This window comes from Genypterus blacodes, unplaced genomic scaffold, assembly GCF_046128005.1.
Source record: "Genypterus blacodes isolate CSIRO-AG114 ecotype Tasmania unplaced genomic scaffold, CSIRO-AGI_Gbla_v1 ptg000022l_1, whole genome shotgun sequence".
Classification (NCBI taxonomy): domain Eukaryota; kingdom Metazoa; phylum Chordata; class Actinopteri; order Ophidiiformes; family Ophidiidae; genus Genypterus; species Genypterus blacodes.
In genome coordinates, this window is record NW_027466835.1 from 1,510,571 (window position 1) to 1,538,508 (window position 27,938).

The 27,938-nt window shown below is 46.1% G+C and overlaps 1 protein-coding gene across 3 annotated transcripts; it reads right to left on the reverse strand.

Moving 5' to 3' along the window:
• LOC142992499 (E3 ubiquitin-protein ligase rnf213-alpha-like) lies at window positions 1-27,892 on the reverse strand. Of its 3 annotated transcripts, none has more exons than XM_076142968.1 (67): window positions 27,795-27,892; window positions 26,334-26,455; window positions 25,464-25,588; window positions 24,073-24,768; window positions 23,665-23,978; window positions 23,392-23,562; window positions 22,969-23,174; window positions 22,592-22,878; window positions 22,244-22,503; window positions 21,942-22,145; window positions 21,649-21,841; window positions 21,503-21,558; window positions 21,126-21,303; window positions 20,886-21,044; window positions 20,670-20,768; window positions 20,451-20,573; window positions 20,072-20,255; window positions 19,637-19,810; window positions 19,368-19,520; window positions 18,430-19,046; window positions 18,178-18,337; window positions 17,865-18,082; window positions 17,284-17,421; window positions 17,026-17,190; window positions 15,413-16,679; window positions 15,154-15,335; window positions 14,876-15,031; window positions 11,183-14,794; window positions 10,977-11,101; window positions 10,698-10,820; window positions 10,492-10,616; window positions 10,283-10,405; window positions 10,134-10,201; window positions 9,778-9,931; window positions 9,561-9,696; window positions 9,279-9,470; window positions 9,048-9,178; window positions 8,792-8,949; window positions 8,492-8,698; window positions 8,173-8,360; window positions 7,921-8,041; window positions 7,672-7,772; window positions 7,403-7,585; window positions 7,091-7,257; window positions 6,900-7,002; window positions 6,672-6,786; window positions 6,377-6,584; window positions 6,086-6,282; window positions 5,876-5,998; window positions 5,662-5,772; window positions 5,271-5,513; window positions 5,088-5,163; window positions 4,947-4,981; window positions 4,750-4,850; window positions 4,504-4,660; window positions 4,088-4,262; window positions 3,601-3,695; window positions 3,254-3,505; window positions 2,989-3,121; window positions 2,660-2,743; window positions 2,368-2,548; window positions 1,937-2,138; window positions 1,760-1,837; window positions 1,433-1,630; window positions 1,223-1,312; window positions 915-1,093; window positions 1-759 (listed from the first exon to the last, which is right to left on the reverse strand). In XM_076142968.1, the coding sequence occupies exons 2-67, from the start codon at window positions 26,434-26,436 to the stop codon at window positions 606-608; spliced, it is 15,792 nt and encodes a 5,263-aa protein (XP_075999083.1). In that variant the 5' UTR covers window positions 26,437-26,455; window positions 27,795-27,892; the 3' UTR covers window positions 1-605. The 3 variants fall into 3 exon arrangements, with proteins under 3 accessions (XP_075999083.1, XP_075999084.1, XP_075999085.1); XM_076142969.1 differs by having other exon boundaries at window positions 27,791-27,891; XM_076142970.1 differs by lacking the exon at window positions 27,795-27,892 and adding an exon at window positions 26,621-26,747.
• Between the last annotated feature and the right edge of the window lie 46 nt (window positions 27,893-27,938).

The window sequence follows — 27,938 nt, forward strand, 5'->3', positions numbered from 1 at the left end:
TGAAAGTCAGTTTACATTGCGCAAGTTTGACTTACATCACAATTTACAGATGGAATGTCAAAGAAAGAAAAAGCAAACTTTAAGGTGCAGATATTGAAGTGCAAACATCGACTTTTTAGTACGAAAGAAGAAGTGGACACTCTTAAGACAGCATATTGAGAAGTGAGGGAAAGAGGAGTAACACGACCTCTGATAAAACAGAGCAGCAGTTACAGTAGAGTGGAGCAAACAGTCATTTTTGTGACATTCTAGCGATTAAGTGATTGTCGCTCTTTTCAGTTACTCCTCATGTCACATGTTGCACCTGAGTGTACGACGGTTAGAATCTGGCTCTCTTTCATTTCGGCCCCTGAGGGACAAAGAACTTCACATTACACGTAAAATATAAGCAAAAAGAGAAAACATATACTTTGTTCGAAGAAAGAAATAAAACCTCTGCATGAAATCCTTCCAGTTGTCCTCCTGTGGCACTGTGAAGCTTCATATCAACGCTGTTTAAAAAGGCACATCTCACTTCGGGATTCATACCCCGGCTGTAAACACCGCGAGCTATCTGAAGGCCGCGGCAGAGAGGAAGTGACGCCCTGTCCGTCCTCTCGTCCTCATTATCTGTGAGCGCGCTCGTGCTTGAAGGCTACGATGAACTTCCAGGCCTCGATATAGTGGCACAGGTTGATCTCTGTTGGGAAGAGCTCGTTCCCGTCGTCGGGGACGTCCAGGTCTTTGCGCTCCATATAAGACACCAGCGTGTCCTTCAAGCTGTTAAGAGACAAGTCACACACGTTACACCTGTGATCTCCCACAGTAGACTTTGGATCACATGGAGTTCAGGCTGAAGTTGTTTACCCTAGTTTAAAACATTTACATGCGTGTGCAAAGTGAAATGTTTGCAGAATAACGTGAGCAAACTTTACCCCCACTCAGGCTTGAAGGTCTCAGTGGCATTGGGCTTTTTCAGAACCAGCAGCAGGAACTCGTGCATCTCCAGCACGAAGGTGTCGGCGCTGCTCTTGGAGAAGAACGTGGTCAGCAGCCTGCGCTCGTTGTCGCCCAGGGCCTTCTTGAACTCTGCCGAGATTCCCACAAACGGATCCTGATGAACACGGGAGAAGCAGAGATTATTAAGTCGTCTAGATCGGCCATTTTCCACCAGGTGCTGGATGTTGAAGTCACACTGCTGTTTCTCCTTCCATCTCTTCCTCCTGTGTTGTACTACACTTACCCTCTTGAGCCGCAGCATGTTTTCTGATTTGAGCGAGGCGAGGAGCTGCCACAGGGCCACACAGTGCTTCAGACAGCACACACTCAGGGCCTGAGGGGGGCGCAACACCAACAACATCACATAAGAGTAGATCGCATACAAACCCTCAGTACAGAATGAGACCCGTAGCAAACAGGTTATGGACAGAGTCTCTCAGACGGAGGGGCCGACCTTGACGATGTGCGGCGCCATCTGGTTCCCCATCTGCAGCACCTCCTCCAGGTAGCTCACCAGCTGCATGCTGGGATCGCCCCCGGTCATGGCCAGGAAGCCCAGAGCCACTTCCACTGTGGACAAGGCTTCACACACCTCGCTGTAGGAGTGCAGCTCGCTCGATATGGTGCACAGGGTGAGGGTCTGAAGGGGCTCCTGTTGGCACACACAGACACACAGACACACACACACACACACACACACACACACACACACACACACGGCTCAGTCACAGTCGGCAGGAACACAGCATTTATTCTGGATGCAGCCAGTTTCCCTGCTCACCTGCATTATTTTTGCGTTTACGTCCTTAAAAATGATCTCATAGTTGCGGTCGTGTCTGTTGACAAGCGTTGGAATGCCCTGAGATGAGGAGAGAGACAAGGGGAAGAGAGGATTGTTATGTCATATGTCATTCAAGCATGCAGACATTTCTTGTTTGGCGTCTTGTTATCCGCTCACGTTCAGAGTGATGAGAGGTTTGCCCAACAAGAAACGGGAGAAGATCTGCCGCTGGATCTTGGGTAAGTCATATTCGTACAGGGTCTCCTGGCCTCTCTCAATGCTGTACTGGGTGTTGGACAGAACCAGCGGCAGCAGGTCTCTCTCCACCTCGTACCGGATCACGTGCAGGTCGGTCAGATCTGCGGGACTCACTTTGTAGCTGCGGGAAGGAGAAATAGATCGGTGGTGTTGCTGTTAACACGCTCGCTATCTTGCCATCTATCAGGCTGAAATTAAAAATGTCATTGCGCAATCACATTATTGATGTCACATCCAGTCCAATACACAAATCTGGTTTACATCTGTGAGAGGAGTTTAGACACATTCATCATCACAGCGTTCCTGCAGCCACACGTGTGTAAGTGAATCAAATGCATCAGCGCCCCCACCTGGTCTCCTCTCCAGTGTGCTTATCCACACAGTAGACCAGCTCATTGTGGACGGCAATGAGGTAGCTGACCAGGGCTGTAGAGCACAGGCCTAAGCCTTGTCGTCGTGGTAACAGCACCTTGAAGTCACTCTTCAGGTCCAGGTCCATCTGGCAAAACTCAGCTGGCATCTTAATCTCACCTAGACGACAATATCCATGAGTTACTTCACAACGTCACGCTGGCATGAGACCAGTGTCATTGTTGTGCTGTGTGTGCTCGAGTGTGTGTGTGTGCGTGCGTGTGTATTTACCGTTGGTTGCCAAAGACACCCTGAGGTGATTCCAGGTTGTCAGAAAGGCTTTGATGTGTTTCTCATACCAGAGTTTCAGCGAAGCTACAAACAGATGAAGAAACCAAACATTATCACACAAAGAACAAAACAAACAATAGCAAAGTCAGACATCGCTGCCCAGATCATGTGTGGAGAAACGTTAGCTCCACTGTCACCACTGTCTCTTTCCAGGTTTGAACATCAGTAACTTGGCAAGCGGGGCTTCATTCTGTACACACTTGACAGCTTTACTGTGAGCTGGCTGCTTGGAACGCTAACTGGAGTGTGTGTAGAGATGGAGACTGTACCTGCTTTCTGACTGTTCAGGAACTCGGCAATGGTGCCAAAACTCAGATCGTTGATGTTTTGGAACTTCTTAACCAGATCCCTCTGGAGTGTGAGGATGTCAGGAAGGTGCTTCACCAATCGCAGCTCCGCCTCCTGGGAAAGACATTGTAGGACCTTGAGTTTTGTTTTTGGCGTATCCTCCAATAAGCACATTAACCCTTTAAACTACTGGTATTATTAGTGGTGGAATAACCTACAGAAATGGATGAATGAGTGTTTTCTTACTCTATGCAGGAATCTCCAGAGCACAGGCAGCGTGTCCTTGCCATCATTCTGCTCCACAATGTGTGTGAGGCTCAGCAGAGACACTTTCTCTCTGCAGCTCCACACCACTGAGCGGTGGATCAGAGAGTTTTGGGGAAGCGAAACCAAGAAGAGACGAGGTTCCCCGAACACCAGCTTCATGATGGGATTGGCCGAGAGCCGTTGGTCCGATCGGATGAAAGTGTTCACTTCCTTAAGTGTTCTATCCAAGTGCTGCGGAGGAGGAGGAAATGGCACAAAGATGATGAGCGGCAGGTCTTTAATAAACAAGCACAACACACAGGACAAACGCAACAGAACAGTCTCACCTTCAGCTGAGGTGCGATGACACTGTTGCTCATTTCTATCTCCCAACTGTTTCTAGTCGTTTTGGTGGAAAGCTGATTGTTGTACGGAACAGGCCCTGAAAGACAAACAAGCTGAGTTCAGCAGAGGGAATCTGGGCCAAAAGTCACGTTGGAGAGGAGGGCAAAAATAAAAACATAATATAAATATTCTTTAGTGTCAGTCATTAGGTTACAATAATCATGGACAGTTTGGATAAGTACAAATGAAACAGAGCACTTTCTCTCTCTTTGGTACAGCAAACCGTTTACAACTTACACAGCTGCTGACAACCTGCACAAAACTTTAATGCTGCAGTAACCGGTTTCTGACCACTAGAGGGCAGCCCCTCTCTTTCTCTAGACTACAGGGGCAGCAGAAACGCCTTCTCTCCCCATAGAAAGTAGGCGAAAACAGCAACAGGAAGCTTGATCTCTAAATCCAAAGTGCTCCAGTCTGGTGTTTCCTCACATGGCTGTGTGTAGTTTGGTTCCAGCAGGCTGCTGATGAGCAGATGAAGAGCGTTGACCGTGTCATCGTTCCCTTTGCCCAGCGACCTGGTAAAATGGACTGAGTCCTTCAGCAGGTGAGCGACCAAGAACGCCACTGGATCAGCGACTGGGGGTTTGATGATGGCAGACACAACCTGGAAATACATCAAAGTAGATCAGTGACAGACAGCTTGTGAATGTAGTCTAGTAAACAGGTGCCATTAGGCAGTTAGACACACAGTTAGCCTTTTATTATAGTGAAATGTATGTTTATGTGTGCATATTGTTTCATATATGGAGTGCAAAGCATGGATATTATAATATATGATATTTTAGATAGAAACTTTTTAATTAGCAGGGTAAGGAATCAACCTGATCTAGGTGAGGTGTGTGTACCTGCTGGTGTTTGCTGGCTCCCAGCAGCAGGGACATGTGGGTCAACATGCGGACCATGCTGAAGGGAACTGGGGACATGTTTTTAGTGTCCAACATGTCTGGGTTGTCTCTACGACCGGGGTCACCAAGGATGTGGCCTGACTGAGTGCGGTCACCCCTGGCCAAAGACAATCCATACATCAATCAATCAATCAATCAGTAATGGGATAGTACAATTTCTGATTTGTCCATTTAAAGGAAACTCACTGTAGCTGAGTAGCACGAAATCCCTGAACTGGTTGGTGGTTATTTCCACCAATCGGAGCACGACAGTCCAGACAACGGCTCATTTCCATTGGCTGGCCGCACTGAAATAGAAAAAACAAATTAAAGCAAGAAAAGTAACCCAGAAAAAACTATGAAAGTAGCGAAGCCTTCAAACCAGACATTCAGACTCAACTCACCTCGCCGATGGTGCAGGGGTGACCGTTTTCACAATCTATTGTGAATGACAAACAAATCATGTGTAGAGTCTCTAAATGGCATATTTACATAATATTACATTATTTTAATTAGTGAATATGATTGTTTTGTCTTTGACTTACAGTACCACTGCAAATGCCCCATAGCTTCTTGAGCCACAGCCAGCATGTCCTCAGGCATGGAGGGCAAGAAGGCCGCCTGTCATACCAAAGGACAAAGTTAGATTCACTTCAAACTAAATGGGTGGCGTGGGTGCCGACAATGAAAGCAGGTGATCACACAGGACACACACACAGGACACACACCTGCATGCTTCCAGGTGTGAACGCCAGCTGCTGGAGGGGACCCAAGATGGGTTGTGTCCCACAGAGCAGGACAGCAGCCAGGTGGACCGTCAGCTCTTTTACCATGCAGAGGGCCTCAGAGTGCCCAGGCTGGGCTATCAGGGGCCCCAGGGTGTTCGTCAGCATGGCCTGGGCAAAGGCCTTCACTGCTGGGCTGGCAAGGACCTTGGAGGTCTGGATGTAGGTCCCCAGGTCTTGCAATTGCTGTAAATACAATGACATTATTCAATTTATATTAACCCTAAAAATGCACGGGGAACTTGTCTACTCAATATGTGGTAAATCACATTTCTGGTGGTTTCTAGTAGTCACACACATACACACACACACACACACACAGGTCTGCATGTACCTCAGGTTTGGGGTGGACGTCAGCATTAGCTGCTGCATAGAGACAGGTGACTTCTCTGTACAGAGCCAACAAAAGGTAAACACTTCTCCTTTGTGGTGAACACTTGCACCCCTGAAACAGAAAGAACCCAAATGAAAACAGGGACTCATGAGCACAACACACCAAAAGCAGCATGGTAAAGTTCATTATTAGTGTATAAACAGTGTAACATTACCTCACAAGCCTCATCCAGTCTGTCTGCTTTGCCTTCCATCAGTATTTTAGCTACAGCGTCTCTGATAGTCTTATAGTCTTCCCCACACACAAGAAACTGGTCCATGGCATTGGCCTCCTCAGTCTAGATGTCATGACAGCGTACGTGAGTTTGGGATCATTTCATTTCATTACATGAGCCTTTTGAAAAGGACATTGCGGGGAATAGTACCTGTTGGAGAACTTCATCGGGGAAAAGCCAGTGCACTTCCTTCACTTTGAGGAGTTTCTGGACAAACTCGACGCCATGTTGGCTGCAGATTTTCCGGACCAGGTAAACACGATACCAGTTGTTCCCACTACGCCTACACAGGTCCCTCACACTGGTCAGGAAGGCTGTGGCTCCATTCTGAACACCCTCATGCACTCCTAATATAAGGTTAAAATGTGACAAACACTCACTCAAAACACTCAAAATTGACTTGTGTAAGAAGCATGTATGGATATCATGAAAATGTCATACCTGCAGCGGCCAGGTTGTCCACAAGCAGCTCAGCAGCCATGTCCAGGTCCATACGCACCCTGGCGACCTGCTGCAGATACTCTACAGTTGCTGCTTGACCCGACTGAGCGTCTGTGTGCAGGTGGTCAGAAAGGAAGGCGCCTTCATCCAGCAGATACGTCTTCTGCTCTGTCGCCGAACGAAACTGTAACCTCTCAAACATGGAATCCTACGAGAGAAAATTCACATTACAGAAAGGAGATCAATCACGACGCCAGATACTACGATGGTGCGTGCAATGTAAAATATACAGTACCTCCAGGCAGTTAATGTACATGGAGTAGAGCTCCGTTTTGTCAGTTTCCTCCAGGATGTTACTCCCCTCGACTGCCACCAGGTGCTGCTGCAGGTACCCCTTAACCTCGTCAAAGCTTCAGACACACAGAACAATGTCAGCAACAATCAATGGCGCTTGATGATAATGACGGTAATGGTGATGATAGGAGCCATATTTAAGCAGCATTCTGACACCTGAACGCCTCACCTGTACTTCAACAGGAGTTTGAGCACTACGGACCGAACCACTGGGTTTTTGTCCACAGAGTCATCAAACGGGGAGAGCGTCTTTGTGAGAATTTGGCGATTAGCTGGCAAAAATAGATAATATTAAAGAATTAACAATTAATGTGGAGCATAAGCAGAAGTGTGCACATGTGAGCAGAGGTGGTGCCTTGCCTCTGAGAAAAGGAACGGTAACGGCCTCCACCATGAGGAAGGAGAGCAGATGAAGAATGACCTCTCTACAGGGGGGGGAGTTGTCCTTGAAGCACACGGTGGACACCAAGTCGATGAAGAAAGCGTTGCACTGCTTCCTGAACTGAGCGTGTTGTTTGACCAGAATCCTGCAGCGACAAACGTCAAAGAGGAATTCATTCAGACAGCATCATTTTACTTTGACAGGGAATGAGATCCAGACTGACAAAGATCATTTAAATTACATATGAAGGTAAACGTTCATTGTGTTTCATTCCACATGCAGTAACCGACCGTAAGTTCGCTGAAGGAGCCAGGTGGAAGTCATCCGGCACCGGCTGCATGCACAGGGGACAGTACATCTGACCGAGAGTCAACCACTGTTTGATACAGGCCACACAGTAGATGTGGTCACAGGGCAGGCAGAGGGGATCCTGGGGGTCTCCCATACACACAGGACACAACTTGATTCCAAACCTGGAGGAAAGGCGGAGACCTGGTCAGGCCCAATGTCGTATCAAAATACAGCACGGCGCTAAAGCCTGAGCGGTGACTTCAAGTACCTGAAGATGCATTCAACTGCTCCTTCCTTACAGGATCTCAGTAAATCAATCACAGCCTCAAACGCCTGCTGGGTTTTGAGGTCTGAATACTTCTGTAGTATCTTTGATGGGAGATGATGACAAAGTGAGAGTTACACATTTTATTATGGCTGCAGTAATGCTTGTTATCAAAATACTTTGAATCAACGTCATGTAATGTAATGTCAACTATGAGGCTGGTAGGACAAAGGTTGGACAAACAGGACCGACCTGTGCGAGCACTCGGGTGTGCTCCAACACTACAGGCTTCAGCTTCTTCTCTACCACCTCGATACCCAACAGCATGTGCTCCACAAACAGAGAGAGAGAGAATACACGACTCCATCCGGTTCTAAAAACACACACACACACACACACATACACACACACACACACACACACACAGAAGATGACATCATTATGATATTGAACATTTCACTTTCATCTAATGTATTAAATGAAAGAGTCAGACACTGGACTCACTGGACTCTTTGGACCATGGTCTTGCTCCTCTCTCCGTAGCGTCTCACGCTGTCCTCTGAGCAGATCAGCTCAATGGGGACCTGGAGCTTCTTCACCTGCCTGAGCCAGGCTTGTCTCTGTGCGTCTGTGTCCAGCGTCCTAGGCTCCAGGTACTCCACACAGGCAATAGCAGCATATACATCCAGCACCTTGATGGAGGAGGAATACCATCATCTCAGGGACTCTAGACTCTACACTTATACTGTTGCAGTCAGACTGAACTCACTTTGTAGCATTGACATTCAAAAGAAAAGCATTTTAAATAACTGTTGAGGCTCACCAGTTCCACTCCATTCATGGCATGAGGATTCCTCAAGATGACCCGGGTCACCTCAGACTCGATGCAGATCATTCTCGACAGGTTCTGCAGTCGATTCTTGAACTGGTGGTAAGCGGCATGGACCCACGGGAGAGACGTCACCTCGATAGTGTCGCTCTGTTGCGGCCGTAGCTCATTGACGCAGCAGTTCAAAGCGGCACAAAGGAGCTAGAGAAGCAGAAAGCACACATCACATACACGCACACACTGAGAGAGCAAACAAGAACGTATAGCTTCAAATGCCTCCGATAGATAAACAACCTGCAGATCTTCCTCACACGTCACCGTCATCGTCATGGAGACAAAATCCTGCAAGTAACGTTGGAAAAACTCGGTCTGCATTTTTGGTTCGGCTTTGGCGATGTATCGGCCCAATGGCGTCTTCCCGAAGAACTCATCAAACTGACTTTGTGTCTGGCCTGTCGATGAGCACACAGAGTCATTACAGACATGAATGAACACGATATTATAACACAAAATGGACGGATCGACGGCGCCCTTTGCTCCGGCCTTTTACCTTCATGTTGAAGGGAATAAACCCAGAGTTCTTCCAGGTAGTCCTTGATCCTCCAGCTAAAGGGCATGGTGCAGCCAATGTTCCTACTTGAGGCAATATAGTTCTGTACAAGGATTGTCCTGGTCTCAGAGCTGTGACAGAGGCAGACATGCACAAGAATTAAAGTTAAAAACATGGCAATTTATGAGAATCTACTAAGCCTGTAGGAAACACAATGCTATCATCACTTACTTGTTGTCCAGTGTTACATATGGGACTTCAAGCAGTTTATCGTTGCCAAAGATGTCCAACCACAGCCTCTTCACAGATTCACTACAGTTGCCGTCAAGCAAGATGTCCAGGTTTTTGTCACGATCAATGACGGAGATCAGCTGGGCCAAAAATGGGACGACTACGGCCTGAACACGCTTCCACAGGGTGTGCCTGTCATCATCCAAACAGACGTTACTAAGGCAGGTCCAAAACCAGGGAGAGAAACATATGGAAACGGTTCTGTTTGAGTGCTACGCCCACCTGAATGTTCCACCTTCTTGCAAGGCATCAATGTTGGAAGCCTCCTTAATGACCCAGTTGCTGGATGTAAATGTGTTTCCATCGTGAGTCGCAAGCAAAGAGTGAAGGTGCCTCTTAACAGTTTGCAGGAATTCATCTGAGAAGAATAAGATAACAACCATGATGAGCTTTTCACACACTAACTAAGGAGCTGAAAAGAGGGAGGAGCTGTTGGTACCTTTCATTTCATCAGCGTCATTGAGCAGCGTGAGGAGGATCTCTACTCTCGCAGTGCTGCGGAAGCTACTGTCCCCCTGGTCCCTCAGCATGCCCACTGCACTCTGCACACAGCTCCGCAACAGCGCTGTGGTGTCCAGAGCACGTTCAGGGACCTGCAGCAGGACAGGTCACAGGTCACAGGTTACATCACAGGAACCACAGATCACAACATGCCACAACACACATTCTACATATTAAACTCTCTTTCCATGGGGAGGGGAAATTATCATAAAAAAAATATTTTCTAAATTACAATATGCTGACAACCGTTTATCTTTTCATTTCAAGGAACAACCTTGAAAATGTTTTACTCACGTTTTCTACCAGGGGCTGTGCTTCGTCCTCCTCGTTCCCAGTATACATGTCCTCTGCCACTTCCATGGCTGTTGAAAATAAAATTGTAATTCAATGCCACAGAGGAGCTAATTGTAAAAACCAAGATCATATAAGTATAATCCAGTTACCTTCAGGTGGGCTCTCGTTTTGATCAAACAGCTGACTGATCTTTATGTTCTGCAGGGCTTTGATGTCTGAAACGATGTCTTTTGACTTTCTGAGGTCATCGATATGAACCGATCTCCAAGGGCCTAAAAAGAAGACACGTCTCCACTTATTACTCTTTAAACTCAAAACAATAAGAATAAACTTGCAATATAAATTCCAGTATCCTCACCTCCATGAAACCCAACGTAGGAAGTTCCTCCTTCCATTCTTGGCAGTCTTGTGATGAAGTAGACAAACACTTTGCCTTTCTTGCTGTCCTGTGTGATCTTGTTGATTTCATTGATGGCTGAATACCTGAGTACAGACAAAACAAGTCAATATGGGAAAATGGCATAATGGCACACACAGGAAGGAGACAGGAAGTGTTGGACCTACTTTGCAGATGCTATGAGATTCGCACTCTGGGAGGCTTCATCAAAATCACACTGAATGATGAGGATCTTGTTGCAGGATGTTTTTGTGGCGTCATTGGTTCTTCTTTTAGAAATTAGAAAGTTCCTGGAAGAAAAACATGATTTGGTCCGTACATTAGAAAATACAGACCATATGGTGTAAATATCCTTTTTATTCTATTACTACGTCAAAATAAACATAGGAACATGGTGAATAACTCTTTAATATTAGTACCAAATGTTACCAAATATGTCAACCAACCTGATCTTCTTGAGGAAGGAGTGCTCCGTGTCAAACTGCTGGAGGGAGAGAAGCTCGATACTTTGCAACATGGGCCCAAGTGTCAACAAGTCAGACGCCGTGAGAAGTCTGGAGAATGTCGTCACCTACGAATCAAAGTGAATCAAATCTTAGCCGACATCTGCATCACATCTTTAAGAAAGACATTGTATAACAACTTCATCTACCTCTGTGAAGGAGGAGCTGCAATGGACGTCTTGTCTTATGTGGGCCAGTGTGAAATCAGACAAACAACTGTTGTTCTGCTCTTCAAAGTAGACGCGGGCCAGATCGTCGCTCTCCACTTTGGGAAGACAAGTGCCGTCGAGTCGCACCACCGAGTCTGGCGTGGCGCAGTTGAGCAATATCAGCTTTGCCTCGTCCAGGACTCTCCTATCGGCGTCTTCCGTCTCCATGGCGTCTTTTTGCTTTTCCAAGACTTGAAGCACCACAGAAGCACACGTGTCTGAGTGGTAGCCAATGAAGACATCAGGGGGAAGGTATTTGTGGGTCTGGGGTGTTGCTGCATGTTGACTTTTGTTGACCTTCACAAACTTCTCCACCCATCCCTCCAGTTCGACCACAATTCTCTTCTGCTCGTTTCGGAGGACAGTGTGGATATCCAGGTAATGTTTCTCCAGCCTGTTGATCAAAGGTATCGGGAACTGTTTGTAGACGACTTCTTTTTCCTCGATGACGATTAGCCGGAAGTCTTTGTGCACTCTGCATTTGACACGATGAGTTCCCAGGCCGAGATCCACATACTTCTGACCTCCCAAGCAGACATAGTATTGGTTGAGAGCATCATACAGACTTTCGTAAAGATTCTGCAAGTTTAGAAGCACGACAGTCTGTCCGGTCTCCATGCAGATCTTCACTCTGTTGATGTTGCGGCATATCTGGGTATACTCCTGGTCTTTAGGGAAGCTGGATCCAAAGATAATTTCAGGCTGGCCACTCTCTGAGAAGAAGGTTTGCTGAAGTATCTGTAGGGCTGCGTAGTTTTTCGTCAGCACCAGCAGGTACCTGCAGTCTTCTTCCTGTCCCACCGAGTGAATGTTTTCTTTCACAAACTCAATGGCGTTGATGTTGTCCAGGTTGGGTGTGATCTTCAGCCATTCGGTGAACACCTTTACTGCGTCCACACCGTCTCTGCCGCTGAAATTCCTCAGCACCGCCTTTACAATCTCGTCTGCAGTGGGTTTCTGTTGGGACGCCTTGGCCACTGCAAACACCATCTTCACCAAGCTGTAGTAGTCGCGGAGGCCAAAGAACCCTTTCCCTCGTCTGCGACAGATTCTCAAGTAGGCTTTTGCAAAAGGTTGGAAGACATCCCTCACCTTCTCCAAGACCATTGGATCGGATGAGCATATGCCCTTGGCACTCTCAATTAGTTCTTTTTCATCAGGGTCACCACGGGAGACGAAGATGCCTCTGTTCATCTTTGCTGGGTCTAAAGCCCAGTTTGAGATCCCGATGAATCCGACCTTTTTGTGAGGTAGTGGTTCATCATCAATGCATCCCTCTTCTAGCAGAGGATGAAGGGTTTTCAGTGGCATCTTTGGGGAATCCTCCGCCAACCCAATCTCATCCAGGACCACAACAGAAATGTACTCGTTCAGGTTCTTTCCCTTCTGGAAGCGGGCGCACTGTTTGAATGTATTTATGATGCCATCTGGTGTTGAGTGAGGGCTACACTGGAAGGACACCAGATGGATCTGTTTAAGCCTTCTATAGAGCTCAGAGTGGGCAGCTTGACCCTGCATTGCATCTGCCACCAGAGTTTTGGACAGAGACTTAGAACTTCCGGGTTTTCCAACCAAGAACAAGGGGATTTTTAGCTCAATGCAGATGACCATCATGAAGACGTTCTCTTTGAGGGCACTGTTTCTTGCAATCGTTTCGCCCAATGGCACACCACTCAAAAGGAGATCCTGCATGAGGGAGATTTCCTGCATCACTCTCAATGAGTTGTACCCATCTGGGAGGATGCTACAGATCCTCTGCCTGTATTTATCCTTATTTTCTAGGCAAGCATGGTAGCACACACCAATGGCCATCACCAGAGACCAAAACACAGGATCTCTATTTGGTTGATAGCGCTGATATTTTTCAGTTTGTTCAACGCTAAAATTACTCACAAACTCTTCAAGCTCTGCGAAAAACATCAGATGGTTCTGAAAGAACCAAACAAACGCCTGCATGCAGCGCTCCACATCTCTCAGACTGACAAAGCTGCATTCGTCTTTTCTTGTTCGCATATAGTTCTGTGAAACTGAGAGGACATCTGTGATCAACTTGATGTATCTTTGGTTGATTGCGTTGACAATGGCCACCCGTTGGACAATCTGCTGGATGTATATTCTCTCTGTGTGATCGTTTAACTGCCCAAAGTCCCACACCAGAGGGATCATGCTTGGTGGCAACGCTTGGACCCTGTACACTAACTGCCGGAGCGGGATAGAGCCCAGCTTTTCATCCGTCTCCTCAGCTCGAACTCTGTATCCAAGCCCAGCAGATTCCAACCTCTGTATCATCTCATCTGTGTGCTTTCGGTATGGGTTGCATGCTGCTATTATCTGCAAGCCACAGTTAGGCAACAAGCTATCCCCCTTGACTGTCTTGTCGCAGAGGACCTCCTTAATACTGCTGATGGCTTCAGTGGTGTTGGCCTCATCGAAGAAGAGGACAGAATCAAATCCATAGTCTAATTTGTTGGTAGACGAAATGACTTCTGCGTCCCTGACTTTGCTGTAAATCATGTCTGAGGTGGTTCCTCCATGCACTTTCAGCAGTTTCATGTTCTCAGTGGCCGCTCCGCTCCTCCGCAACTCACAAAGGAACTTTATGAGCCTTGTTTTACCGCAGCCCGTCTCTCCCATGATGATGACGGGGATGCCACACCTGAAACGCATATGGATTGCTAGCATCTTCAAGATGTTGTCAGTTGTGAGCTCATACGTTTCATCAGGGTCAAGAGGCCACTGGATGCCGAGAACGTTGCAGATTCGCTCAATTTTCTCCCCTCTTGGTAGTTGATCAAAGTCAATGTTGAACGGGACCCTTTGGAGTGTCAGACCTTCAAACAAAGCCCTTGTCATGATGTTCCTTTTGATCACCCTTCCCGAGGTTGGCTCAATGGCATCTGCAAAATTATTTTCATTGAGCTGAAGGTGGAAGCCAATGAAGGTCAAAGACATATGGTCATCGTTGAAAAAGATGTATGGATGCGGTTCTGTTTCCCATCTTTTCCGAATCAGAAAAGGGGCCAAGTCTTCATCGCGGACACCAGTCAAGTCCATCTGCAGCCTCCCAGGACTCTGGTCAGAGATGCTCAGTGATGGTGTGGCAAAGTCCTTTGCCATCAGAATCATGAAGTCCACCACAAACGTCTTGAATCCACTTAGAGTGTCTCCAGTGAACGTAGCATCGCAGAAAACAGATGTCTCACAGTCTTTCAGCTGGAGGTTCAGGAACCAAGCAAAATTCCTCAGTTCTGCCCAGGATGGATCCATAATGCCACAAAACATCAGAAGCATCTGAAGACATTCCACATGCGACCCTTCCACACCTGTACATTTGAATGAATCAAGATCGATATGGTTATGAAACCGATTGAGATACTGGTACGGCCTTTGGAAGGCATCACTCCTGAACTCGTGCCCGTCCATCAGCGGATCTTCAGCATTCACAATGGTTGGATCTTCTTGCTTCCTCATTTCTAGCATTAAGACCTCTTTAGGTGGCCGGCAGAAAATGTTTGGGAACACGTCCACGAATGAGCTGTCAGCGGCTTGAGCCTATAAAGAAAACAGATAATAAACAATATAAGACAATATGAAATAAATTGTTTTCGTCGCAACGCCTGTAAGAATCCTGACCTGCCGTGCAGCATGTCTGGGCGTCGCATCGGTTGGTTGTAAAATCTCAATGATGTACAGCTGCTTGTCACTGCACTTCCACATCTTCCCCTCAGAGTCCATCAGATAGCGAAGGATCAACAGTTTGAAAAGAAATTCGTGGAGGCCTTTCTGCACCTTTTCAATAGAACGAGCAGGAAACACACACGTCATCATTCAAACCCAGGTGCGTCATCTCCATACGCCTTTAAATACAAACACAAGATATTACGCGACATCACAAAAACACTTATTCTTACCGATGATGTTACATCAAAATGGAAAATGGAGAGGGCCTTCTTCTTGGGGCTGTTGAGCAGAGACTGAAGGACGACGTTCTCATCGACCTTTGGTTCAATCAGGCGAATGCACCTCATCATTGTGGGTTTCTTGGTTGAGTCCTTCAGTTTTTCAAAAAGTCTCTTGATGTAAAGAGATTTACCTGAAAATGTGCGATCGTTACTACACATATCAACAATGCGTTAACAACTTATGACAAACGCCATTGGACATACGTACCAACGCCGGCTCGTTTGGACGACACGACCCCAATGCACAGTCGATCTTTAAATGCGGCTGCAGCGCTGGACTGATCTGCAGGCACCACGTAATGTTTGTGGAGGTACCTCTGGATCCTCGCCAAGGGCTCCTGTGGCACCATGTGCAGTCTGTGCTGACTGAAAGCCGACGGAAGGTACGCGTGTTCTCTCTCTGAGCTGCAGACGATAACGAGTCTGTAGTCTTTCCTGCTCCGCATCTTCATTCGCTGGAAAAAGCTCTCCACTCTGGAGCTCACGTCATAAGTCAGTAGATCTCCGTACAGCAGAGAGTAAATCTTCTTTCCTCTGTATCCCTCAGTGAGACAGCGTCTGAGGAACAACTCCACCTGCTCGTAAGGCGTCGAGGAGCTGCACAGAAGGACTTCGTCGTAGGTCGGGAGTTCCGCGTCTTCACTGCTCATGTAAATGGAGATGCAAGATGTCAAAACTTCATCGTGAGGGCAAACAATAAGGTTCGGATTGCCGTCGGCCAAGCCGTTGGGTAGATCCCTTGTGATGAACTTGTCCTCTTCATAGGTATCTTCACCCAGCTCATCTTCTTTGTTGGCCAGTATTTCCAACAATCTTCCCAGGCTTTTTGTATCAAGAATGTGGGGCAGAAAACTGGTCATGTCTTTCATGTAAGAGTTCCATATGAAGTCGAACTTCAGGGCCCCTTGAGCTGGTTCAACCATGCTGGGCAGAAGATCCAACTCGCTGGTGAAATCTGGGCCTTCCTGTTCACTTCCTGTAACCATGACAAATGTCTGAAATTCAATGTCCTCGTTTTGCTCTTGTGGTTGTGTGAGAATTTCGTACTGGAGCGTGTGCCGGACCTGCCTCAGGTCTGAGGCTGTGCAGTTTGGCTTGACAAAAGAAAGCATGGTAAGAACTTGCTCCTCTACGTTGGCCACGTGTTGCTGTGTCAGTTTGCTGCACAGGTAGACGATCTGTTCAGCTGTGTAGTAATTCAGATAGTAATGTTGGGAACGCTGTTTGTCCACAAAATCCATCCAGTACTCCAGACATTTCTCCATTTTCCTGCAAAGTTCGGGAAGCTGCTCCTCCACGTTTCCCTCCACGATGATGACGCTGAGCACGCTGCCCAGGTTAAAGTCCATGATGATGCTGGGCTCTGTGTTGTTCAAGCAGCAGCTGATTTGAGCTTCCCAGTGTCTGAACAGAGGGTTGCCAGCTGTGTAGAGGGCGATGAATGCCTGTGCCAGTCTCTGAACGCTGGAAAAAACCTGAAAAGTCAATAACAAATTGCAGTCAGCCACACGTGGATGGATATAATAGAAGCATACCACCTTAAAAGTAACACAGTTGTAAGGATGATAAACTGCATATGGCCTTGGTTCACCTACAGAATGTACGAGGTATGAGGCTGAGCTCAGGATTCTGGCAAACACTCAATCCAGGTATTTGTCCCAACCATGATCAATGTAAGTGAACTCTATACAACAGGGAGGGGCTTAACGCGATAACCAATCAGGAAAACAGGATTTGGGGGAGGGGCCAGAGAACAGCAAGGGGGTGTGGAGGCTACCAGCTTCCTTCTGACGCCCTGACATGGTGCTCAACATACTGTACCTCTGCAAAGTGTTCAACTTCATTCTGGCCCTGATCTCCTTTTCCAGACATGAGCATGAGTTTGTTCTGCAGCTCCCTCAGGTCCTCCAGAGAGTAGCTGCGTGTCTGCTGACCCTCCTCATGCTCCTCTATGATCTGCAGCTTCAGCGCCATGTCAAGACTCAGCTGCAATGATAAACACAAAACACACAAACAATTCAGAACGTTCTGGAGCTGTAACCTGAGCAGTATGGGAGCAGGGTCGATGTCCTTCTTTACCTTTTTGACATTCTGTGCAGTGATATGGTAGATTCCCTTTTGGTTGATGGCCGACGCTAAAGAGAGAGACGACAGCTCCACAGAGCCGTGACTTTCCTTCACCGTCTTCAGCCATTCTATGTGCCGAGCGCTGTCACACTGCAAGAGAGAAGACATGAAGTTTCACTGCACCTATGCCAAATTAATACAACAATGTCATACACAGGTCATAGACACTGTCATAGCAGTAGCCCAGTCTGCAGGGGACAGTAGCCCAGTCTTGCCGGTTCAAGGCCCGTGAGGACCAAAAATATGGAAGCTGGACTGGTAGCTGAAGAGATGCCGGTCAGGTCTCCTGGGCACTGCAGAGGTGCCCTTGAGCAATATATACAGTATGTGTATTTCAGGCCTGTGTCAACAACTACAGAGTGAGGAACTGATTTTCCCATCAGGAACTAATAAAGTACTTCTTCTTCTTCTTATACAGAGGCTCAATGTTGCTATTTGAAAGGTGGAAAAGTATTATGACTTGTATAATGTTTTATGTATGAGGAGTTAACCCTTTAGACTGGGATGTATTTGCCATATCATTGTCCTCTCACCAGTTTCTTAGGTAGGTTGGCGTCATTATCTAAAGCCCTCCAAAGCTTCTTCAGGATCTCCTCGAAAGCCTGAAATCCAGAGTCTGGTTTCAGCTCGTAAAGCATGGAGGAGTAGCCGAGCACAGCGTTGTGGAAGCAAGAGACGCGATCCACGTCCATGTCGTTCTCCCCGGCAGAGATGGAGGCCAGGTCCACAAACACCTTCAGCTCGTTGATATCTGAAATCAAAGGCAAGATGAAGTTTTTAAAAGTGAACTTGCATTAAAGTGAAGTTTTCAGACTGGAGACGGGAGCAGGTGATGAGACGTCTTACCCTCCAGTGCGTCCTTCACCCAGTTTACAAAGTGTTTTCTCAGTCCCAGCTCCTGGAGGCACAATTTGCGTGGTTCGGTGATGTCCGCCAGCACCAGCGTCGCCTGCATCAAATCGTTGTCGATGCGATTGAGGGGCTCCTTCTGAAAGGCGGCGTTATTCTGCAAGACAAAAACGTTAAAAGTTAATGATGCCCAGGGACTAGAATAATGTATTTGTATCTGTATAAGTATAAATCAAACATGGCACTTACAACTTCTGTGAGCGTCTGCAGGACCCTGAAGTCTCCTTGAAGACAAAGTGTCTCCTTGACCATCATGATGATTTCAGCCGACGCCACGGCCAGATGGAGATCGTGGTACTGCTCAATCTGCTGAACTCTCCCGTTGACCCACCGCTTGTCAATATTGTCAATTCTGCACATGATGTCCAGGTCCTCCGCCAGCTTGTCGTACTTGCCCTTGTACGCACTGAAGACTTGGTTGACCTTCTCGAGCCGCATGGTGCCGTTCTTCAACAAATTGTAGATGGTCTTGTAATCATTGAAACAAGGCTCAAAAATGTGGCGGTGTATGTCGAGCGGTGTCAACCCCCTGTTCATCGAATCCGGCCCCTCAGCATCTTCATCATCTCTTTCTTCAGCAGCTATGATTTTGGCTCGTTTCTCCCAGCAGATGCTGAATATGTAACTGTCTCTGAAGGTGTAGAGAACCTCAGCCATGCTTCTGATTTCCTCATCAAGATTAAAGAAGGTGACGATGCCGGCCATGGAAGCGGGCGTCTGGTCAAATTGGTGAACCACCATGAAGTTGATCAGGTGCATGGACTCTAACTCGATCTCCTGGTTCGCCTCCATCTCAGACACATCGACTATCATGGGGAAGAAATGAGGAGATGTTAGAGAGAGAGAGAGAGATGCCACCACCGCATCAAGAGGGTTCCTGTGGCAGACCCAGAGGTCGTCAACAAGAATCTCACTGTTGTCATTATAGCGCTACCGAGACGCGATCAAATTCGGCTACAGTAGACTTCAAACAATTTTTTTTGTAGAAGAAGCCACACCCACTCAACTTAAACAGCAAACACTGGCAAAACGTTACGCAATTTCACAACAAACACACGCTTTGATCTGACTTGGACCAGACAAAAGTGAATATTAGGTCCAGGTGTCACATTGAGGAGCGAGCGTACCTGTGATATGTTCCTCAAGTTTGTGGCTCATCGTGAGCAAGATGTCCAAAAGGTTCTTCTCGTGGTAGACGGCGTCCACTTCCTGCTTTCTCAGCTGGAGCAGCCTGCTCATTTTGCCGTTATCCATGAATTTCTCGTCCTCACGGAGACAATCTGTTGATGTCAAGCCACACATTTCCATCTCAATATTCCTGTCAGGTCATTAAACAGCATCTCAGCACAACAGCTCACTCTGGGGTTCAATACTAAGCACATGTATGACTCATTACCGATCTTTAGCAGGTCTAAGTAAGCTCTCCTCTTCTCCAAAATGATTTCGAGCAGGTGGATGTTGATGTTTCCTGTGACCAGCTGAGCATGGATGTCTGTGAAGAATGATATGGCGATAGCGAGTCTCTCATTGGCCTCTGGTGACAGTCGCTCAATCACTCCTTCCTCTGCACCTGGAAGATTGAAGAAGTTTGTGGTGTGAATGTTGTCAGTCAGTCAGTATGTTCACATGCTACTACAACAATAAATAGATAATAAACTTCAAGTGTGTGTACTTCGGTATGCTTATGCTGAGAAACAGATTTTGTGATTGCGAATCGATTTATTCGAGCTCGTAAACAAACATCTGCCACATCTGAGCAGCAGATTTGTGTGGAGCTCAGTGGAGTGTTGAGTGCATGTCCGTGTAGTGAGTGTTGTACATGTGGCGGTACCGTAGAGTTTGAAAATGTCTTTGGCAGCAGTCCAGGAGAGGAGATGCTGGAGGACCACCTCTTTGTCGTCTCGATAGCCTCCTCGACCGTCCCTTGGCCACGACTTCTGGATTATGGCTGAGATGAGTTTCCCAAACCGCAAGTTGATCTTGAACCTCTCAAACAGTTTCCCCTCTGATTTGGTCTGGAAATGCAAAACAAACAGACATGGATTTCAAACACATAATCACACAGATCCAGAGGAAGATGATCCTGCTGTACAAGTATAATATCAGTGGTTCAGTTTCCGTTTCTTTTCTCTGTAGTTTCACTGGGGAATGTGCTGTACATACTCTTCTTCTTAAATGAGGGTTGTTCAGTCCTAAACCGTGTCTCGTACCTGGCAGAGCGACGTCACCGCCTCAAGAGCACACTTCTCCACACTGGCAGCAACGTGTGAATGGGAACTGCTGAGGTCATCGATCTTTGAGCAGTAGAACTCAATTTGATCCAACGGGGATTCCTGCAACCACAAATTCAGATAAAACACACAGCACACAGAATATCTACCTTCAGAAAAGAAAGGAAATCTATCTATCACAAGATAAATCATGCATACCTTTTTAAACTTGCCCTCAAAATCCAAAGTGAACATCTGCCACCATTCTTTGGTGCAATCGCTGTCTTTGAATTGAACAGCGATGATGTTGTTCCACGTCTGTAAAACACAGATATGTGGATACAGATGAGTTACAAAGTGCATAACATTTTTTTGCGGAGAATAATAACAAGAATTCTTCACGAAAAAGAGAAAACGTATCTCGACGCTGCTCACCTCAATCTCTGCTGTTGAGATATCGTTGCTGAAAAGGGCGGACAGTCCACCTTTAAACAAGGAGTCCCGGAAAAAGCGACTGATCCAGCTTCTCATGATGATCGAGGCCTGATTGATCCAGTATCTCACATGCTGAGGGGTCTCACCCTCCTCGCTCATCTTCACAACAACAAGAGTTAAGCGTTAAAAGAGGGCGGGTCAGTTATTTGGACGTTCTGGCGGACCTGTCACTTCACACACCTGCGTCTTGTTGTTGTGGTGAACCAAGTCGGAAACGGACACGACCAGATGCATGCAGGCTACAGGGATGTCAGGGTAGGTCTTTGAGTACGACGTGGCTTTGACTCCTCGGCAGATCTTGTCCAGCAGGTTCACTGCTGAGGTCAGGCACTCTCTGCTGTAAGCCTCACTAAAGCAACTGTACAAGACGGACAGGAGCCAAAGATTGACGTCTCTATTTGATCATTCTTGTTATTGTCCCCAATCTGGACAACAACACAAGATCTATTTAGGCCCACAGTTAATGTCAGTAGACTTAAAATCTTCTTCAACCGACTTCACATAACAGTAATAAAAGTGGAATGTTTAGTTTTGCAGTCAATAAAAAGTCAAATCACCTGTACTTCTCCTCAATGAGATTCCTTTGAATATGTGAGAGAATGTCAGTCACCGCCTGTCAAACAGGAAGATAAGAACATTGACTTACTGTTTGATTATAATTCATCTTTACATTCTGTTCTTTCAGGAAAGGTTTGCACTTCACCTGGAATTCGCCGTAGGAGATTTCGTGGGGAGCCTTTCCGTTGAAAACACAAAGCATGTCCAGAAGCTCCGTTTTCATGGCAACGCTGCACTCCAGCAGCTCATCCAGTGACATCAGGTACAGGCAGGACCGCGCTGCCAAGGCGTCCACGTGCAGCAGGTGACCGTGGCTCGTAATCAGCTTCAAAAGAGCCCTGAGGAATCACACACACAAAACCCCACAACTTCATACACACACACACTTCACTTCGATATCAAAATGAGATGTTTGTGCAAAGGAAACAGGGCTTTTACCTTTTGTCTTGACTGTTGAATGTTTGAACGTTAAGGCCTTGCAGACCGGCCCAGGTGAGGCCGTACTTTGCGTTCCCCGATGTTGGTACTTCAAAAGGCTTCGTGGTGCCTTTGAGGAGGTGCAAGAGTGGAAGGACCAGAATCCAGTGTGGCATTCCCTTTATTTTCGCAGTGTTTATCAGAGCCGCCAACGCATCTGGCAGACTGAACAAAGAGAATTCTGTAAGCTGGAAAACTAATCAGTAGAATCTCTGGGAACTATTGAATTTCTCACTGAATTATTGAAAAGATAAAGCACGTACTTTTTGAGGTTAGAGACATCTTGTGAAAGACGTGCCCAGTAAATTAGGAATTCATCTTTATTCATGTTGGGCAAGCAGAGCGCAGCGCAGAGTCGAGGAAGCTCATAATCACTCAGTCTGATGGCGTACTGATTACACACACGCAGCATGATCACAGCCGCCCTCAGGGGATCCTGAATGTAGAAACTCTTCCCCTCTCCTTCCTTCAACAACTGAGGGATCACATTCTGCAGCATGAATTCCTTAATCATCTTCCTCACCTGCAAAATCACATCAGAGAAAGTCATTAGAGATGGTCCTGCCCGAGAGCGCACAGCCTATGAGCAAGGCAACCCTGTGAACACTTACATTGTCTTCTCCGTAGTCTAAGTGCCACTTCCTTTCTATGTCCTCATACACAAATGGGTTCCCATAGACCTGAAAGAACTGATTCAACTGAATCAGAAAACTCTTCAAATTGATGTCCGACCAGCTCTTGAGAAGATCAAATAGGGTCTCAAGCATGATGCGTCCAGCGAGGTTTCTGCCTTGAATGAGAGTCTGCTTTTGTTCAGGCCAAATGGTTTCTTTAAGTCGTTTGAGGACACTCTTTGATGGCTCTGCACAAATGATGTCATCATACTGATGCCAGTCCCCTGAACGAACAAAACAAATGGTGGTCATCAGTAATATTCAACTCCTATGATTACATATGGACATGTGGACATGTGGACGGCTGTACTTACCATCCTTGTTGAGGAGATGAGATTTCACAAACAAACACCTGTTTGTTGTACATTGTGAAGTACTCTGTTTGTATATGAACTCATAGTCAAGTTTGTCCTTTTTACTCCTATAGACAGCATATTTGTAAGGTATGGACACTGCTTCAGCATGAGTTTTTGTTGTCACCATGCTGCCCTCAATCAGGAATCCATGTTCACCAAGATCCCTGTGTGAGAAGAACAAGAGAGGCTTGATTTTATCTGACATCATCACTGTTTGTTATTTATTAAACACCTATTTCCTGCATTTTAACTTTAAACTCAAAGTCATATAATTGAGGACGTTTCCCATGGAAAGGTTGATGAGCTTCTGAGGAACAGGACACATCACCTGCCAGCAGAGAAAGCAGACATTCATTTGTGATTAATAGGAAATAAACGTACCTGCTCACAAACAGCTCGGCCAGGTTTTCCTTCCAGTTCCAGATGCGACCTCCAGCCCGGATGAAGATTTGATCTTTATCTGAATCAAACTTGAAATCCTTAGAGAGAACTGCGTGAAAGTAAATAGTGATTCTGTCACATGCGGCGATGGTTTTGGTCCTGGCGGTCGTCCTGAAAGGTACAAATACACAATTATGTACATGAACACACAGTAAACATGGAGCGGAATCAGTCAGGATGAGGATCTGAATGCAAATGTTTTCTTTTTGATACCTCCTGGATGCATGTTCAGGTGAGATGCTGGACTCCTTGTCCTTGTCCTTGTCCTTGTCCTTGTCCTTGTCCTTGTTCGTGTCCTTGTCCTTGTCCTTGTTCGTGTCCTTGTCCTTGTCCTTGTTCGTGTCCTTGTTCGTGTCCTTGTTCTTGTCCTTGTTCTTGTCCTTGTTCTTGTCCTTGTCCTTGTCCTTGTCCTTGCTGCCCTCCTCATCTCCCTTCTTGTCTTTGGTGCCGTGTCTGCTCTCAGACTGCTGAGTCTCCATGTCTTCCACTGGCTCAGTCAGGTCCACACTGGAGCCGGCGCTTTCAGCCTGTAGAGGGAAAGTAACATAGTGATGCTAAAGGTATGAAGACTGGAAAATAAAACCCTCTAGTGTGACTTGAATAGCAGCAGTTGTCATTTACCTTTGATGGTTTTTGGGGCCCAAACACCATCTGCTGTTCAACTTTTGCTGCTTGCGACTGGTTCTGGTTCTGGTTCTGGTTCTGGTTCTGGTCCTGCTTTGCAGCTTTCCCTTTCTGTTTGGGTTTTTCAGCCTGTTTGGGATTTTCTTCCAAATTGGCATTTTGGTCCAGTTCAGGTTGTGTAGGAACTTTCGCGCCTTTGTTGGGCTTTTTTTCTTTTTGGTTTGTGACCTTTGCCTCTGAATCTGAACCTGCCTGAGCGGTTGTGTTTGTGGTGTCTGCTGAAGCGGGTGGTTGTTGAGCGGAGGAGTCAGATAGGGGTTTGGGCGTTTCATCCTGAGCCGTTGTTGGTGTCTCGCTCTCTTCATGTTGGTCCGGAGCGACAGCCTGACTGGCTGCGTCAGGCTCTCCGGTGGCAGCTTCCATCTGGACGTCAGAATGCTCCGACGTGGCAGTCGTGCCGTTAGCTGCTGTGGGATCGATCTTGCTCTCTAATGACGGATGGCAGAGGTGGAGTGAGCCTGGTGTTTCGTCCATTGTATTTTCGGAGCTTTCGCTGTCGGAAAGCTCTGTTCCCTGCTTCGTCTTCCCCTGCTTGTGTTGCAGGGAGATCGCAGACAGATCACTGTGGATCTCATCCTGGGCGAGTGAAAGGTTGTCATCTTTCTTCTTTTTTGTCCTCTTCCGCTTCTTTTTCTATTGAGGAAACAGAGTTTAAAGGATCCAATGGAAATGCACATGTTGTGATTTGATTGTATGTAATTTAGATTAGGGAAAATGTTTGCTATTCCTCTTCAACACCAGATTTTCTTTTTGCATTACATGTGTATTCATAAAGTACAGCCTGATTCATTTATGTATCCGGATTATTCTCTGTGCAGGTTGTGATGCCATGGGGATATTAATAGATCTCTTGATCAAAAATGAAGGAAGAGTTAGAATAAGTACTTGGATAAAAGTGGCTGTAGTTGCTGTTTATTGACGTTGGCGGTGTGATTATGTGTTTATGAATGGTCATGTGTTCATGATTATCTTTTCCAAGGGCCATAAAGATATTTTACTACCGTGACCCTTGATACCTTGTGTTCTCTCTGCTGTATCTGGGGAATATCATGACCCTAATGACTTCGTCCAAACTATAAATCACCTGAGTCTAACGATAAAGCACATTCCTGTAATAACGTTGAGCCTACTTAGGTTCCCTCCTTCTGCCTCAATCATCTGCTTGGCATATTATACAGAAACACCAGGGCGGTTAATATCACATTATACCTCTGCTAAGATGGATTGTAGATTTGTGGATTTGTGATTTTTTAAGGTTGAAAGCTACTAGAGAGGGCTGATTACATAACAAATCACTTCAGTCATTCAGGGTTACCTACAAATCTCACCTTTTTCTTTGGATTACTGCTGGTGTTCTCTTCATTAAGACGTTTGGGTGATTTATCAACAGGTGCTGAGCTCTGAGTTGCACTTTCCATGTCTGCTCTCAAGGACTTGGGCTGACTTTCTGTATCTGAAATTAAAAGATTTACAATTTCAGTCAGACAGCATTCAAAGAAGGGTGTGGCTGCTCAATTTGCTCAGTTGGCCTCATTTGCATGCAAGCAAATTGTCGCCACAGGAATTTCCATTCGTGACAATCCTTTCCAAATGAATGGATGAAACAATAAATAAAGCTAGTGCTCACTTATAAATAGAAATAGAAAAAAGACACATTCTGTATATAATCTACAACCGTTTCTGGTAAATGTATCAATTTGACTGACACACTTTATTTGAATGTTGTTATATTCAGTCACGATGCTGAAGTTGAAGTCTAATTGAGTTCCTGTTTCAGTTTGTAAACGCAACCCAGTGATCAAACCAAAGCCCCATGGCGCGTACAACACCGCCATCGTGAGGTCAAAAACTGTAACTACAAAACCTTAACCTGGAAGTAGACAGATTCCAAGTACAGAATAAAAGTTTTCAGCAGAAAAAAATAAGACTGTTCATTACAACCTTTCACACTTTGTGGTTATACAACAAAATACAAAACATCTCACATACAGAAGTGTTATTTTGTAGCAACATTGCGTTTAAACTAGATGACAACTAGATGACAGCTGGTTAAATTATGGCTCTATTCAGCTGTGTCAACTGAATGTAATGTATGTATACTAACATAGATCCTCTTCTTTAGGACTCCTAACAGTACAGGACACACAGTCACACGTGAAACGCTGTCGATGTGATTTGTAGAAAAAAAGCCCACTTACCCACTGTGCTGTTTGCAGGCTGGACACACAGCTTGTGGCCACACTCACTGCAGAACTTGGCTGCTTTCTCCCCAGCAACGTGGCCACAAGACGAGCACTTCATCTTCAGGCTTCAGTGTTCCCTGAGGAAGAGTCAGTGTTGGTGAAAGTGTGATGCACCCAGAATCCAGATCCACCCAGCAGACACTTCTCTTTCACTTTCCATTCCGCTGAAACAACAACCACTGAGCTGTCGGCTTTTTTTTTTATTAATTTGGACCCGAACCAGTCCGGCACAACATACGAACCTGTGTTAATGTCATAAAGTGAAGGTGGACCTAAGGCTGGTTCTGGGAGGAGATGGGCCTCCTGTGCTCCAGCTGAGCCGCGGAACCTCCAAACACGCAATAATAAAGTCACTCGACTCAGATAGACGGAACACAAAGAGGTCTCACTGCGAACCAGACACGATCTTTCACGGTGATTTATGACTCAATACTACAAAAAACATCTCACGTAGGTTAGGTTACTCAAACAAGTCGAAAAAATCTAAATCTTTCCTGATAATAATAATGAAAAAGCGTCAACACCACAAAAATGGGAGTTTCTCTGGGATGCAAACGTCAATAAACAAATCAGGGAGGTCAAACGGCAGGAGCCATTTAAATAAGTTAGCAACAAATGCCGTGAACGTCACGTAAGATTAATACTTTTATTGTCGATCCTTATAGATTAGAACTAAAGAGTATATCGGTTGAGATTGACTGGTTATCAATAAAGAGAAATTATTATTATTATTTTGTTTTTACACAATGTGGGGAAATAAGGAGAAGTGTGTCAAGTTACATCAGCGACAATGTGAATCTATTTTAAGGTCGAGATGCTGAAGGTGGATAATTAACAGTGATCTTTGTCAGGGTTGTCTTATATGCACAGGAAATAATACTTTCACTACCATTACTACATACATTACATGTATTAAAGCCGATACAATAATTGGCATCATATTACATATAGTTTCACGTCGCTAACAAATCAGGTCAGCGTCTCTTTCCACACAGAGTGACTCCTATTGTCTATACACGATCTTTGAATCACCCTTCAGCCAATCACATGTGGCGCTCAAATCTCGCGCGTTTCCATTCACTTCCTGTTTCGATTCCGTTCCGCAGATAAACAAATAAATCTATCCACCTCAAATACTTAATAGCATTAATTCAACACAACGGCGCATTTATCACATGAAGTCGTAACCAAACACATCGTTCCTTGCCGTTGTGTTGACTCGCTTCCCTCCTAATGTCGCCCTGATATTCCCTAATCAGCTGGACGGTCAGTTTACTTGTGACTCAGACATAGCAGCCAAACTACACTGAGATGAGTTGACCCAGTTTCCCTCGGGTGTTCTGTGACAGACATGCTGATAACCCGACACTGAGAGTATCTGGAGTAAATCCCCCGGTAACGTTGGAGCTCACCTACCTTCTACCTTCTACCTTAGTGGAGGAACATCCGCATGTGAACTCGGCTGGAACTCTGCTGAGAATGAATTCAATTCTCACTTCAGTTCCGCCTGTCATCCTAAGTTTCGTTTTTGTCCGAAATGGGCGTCAGTCACGATAACAT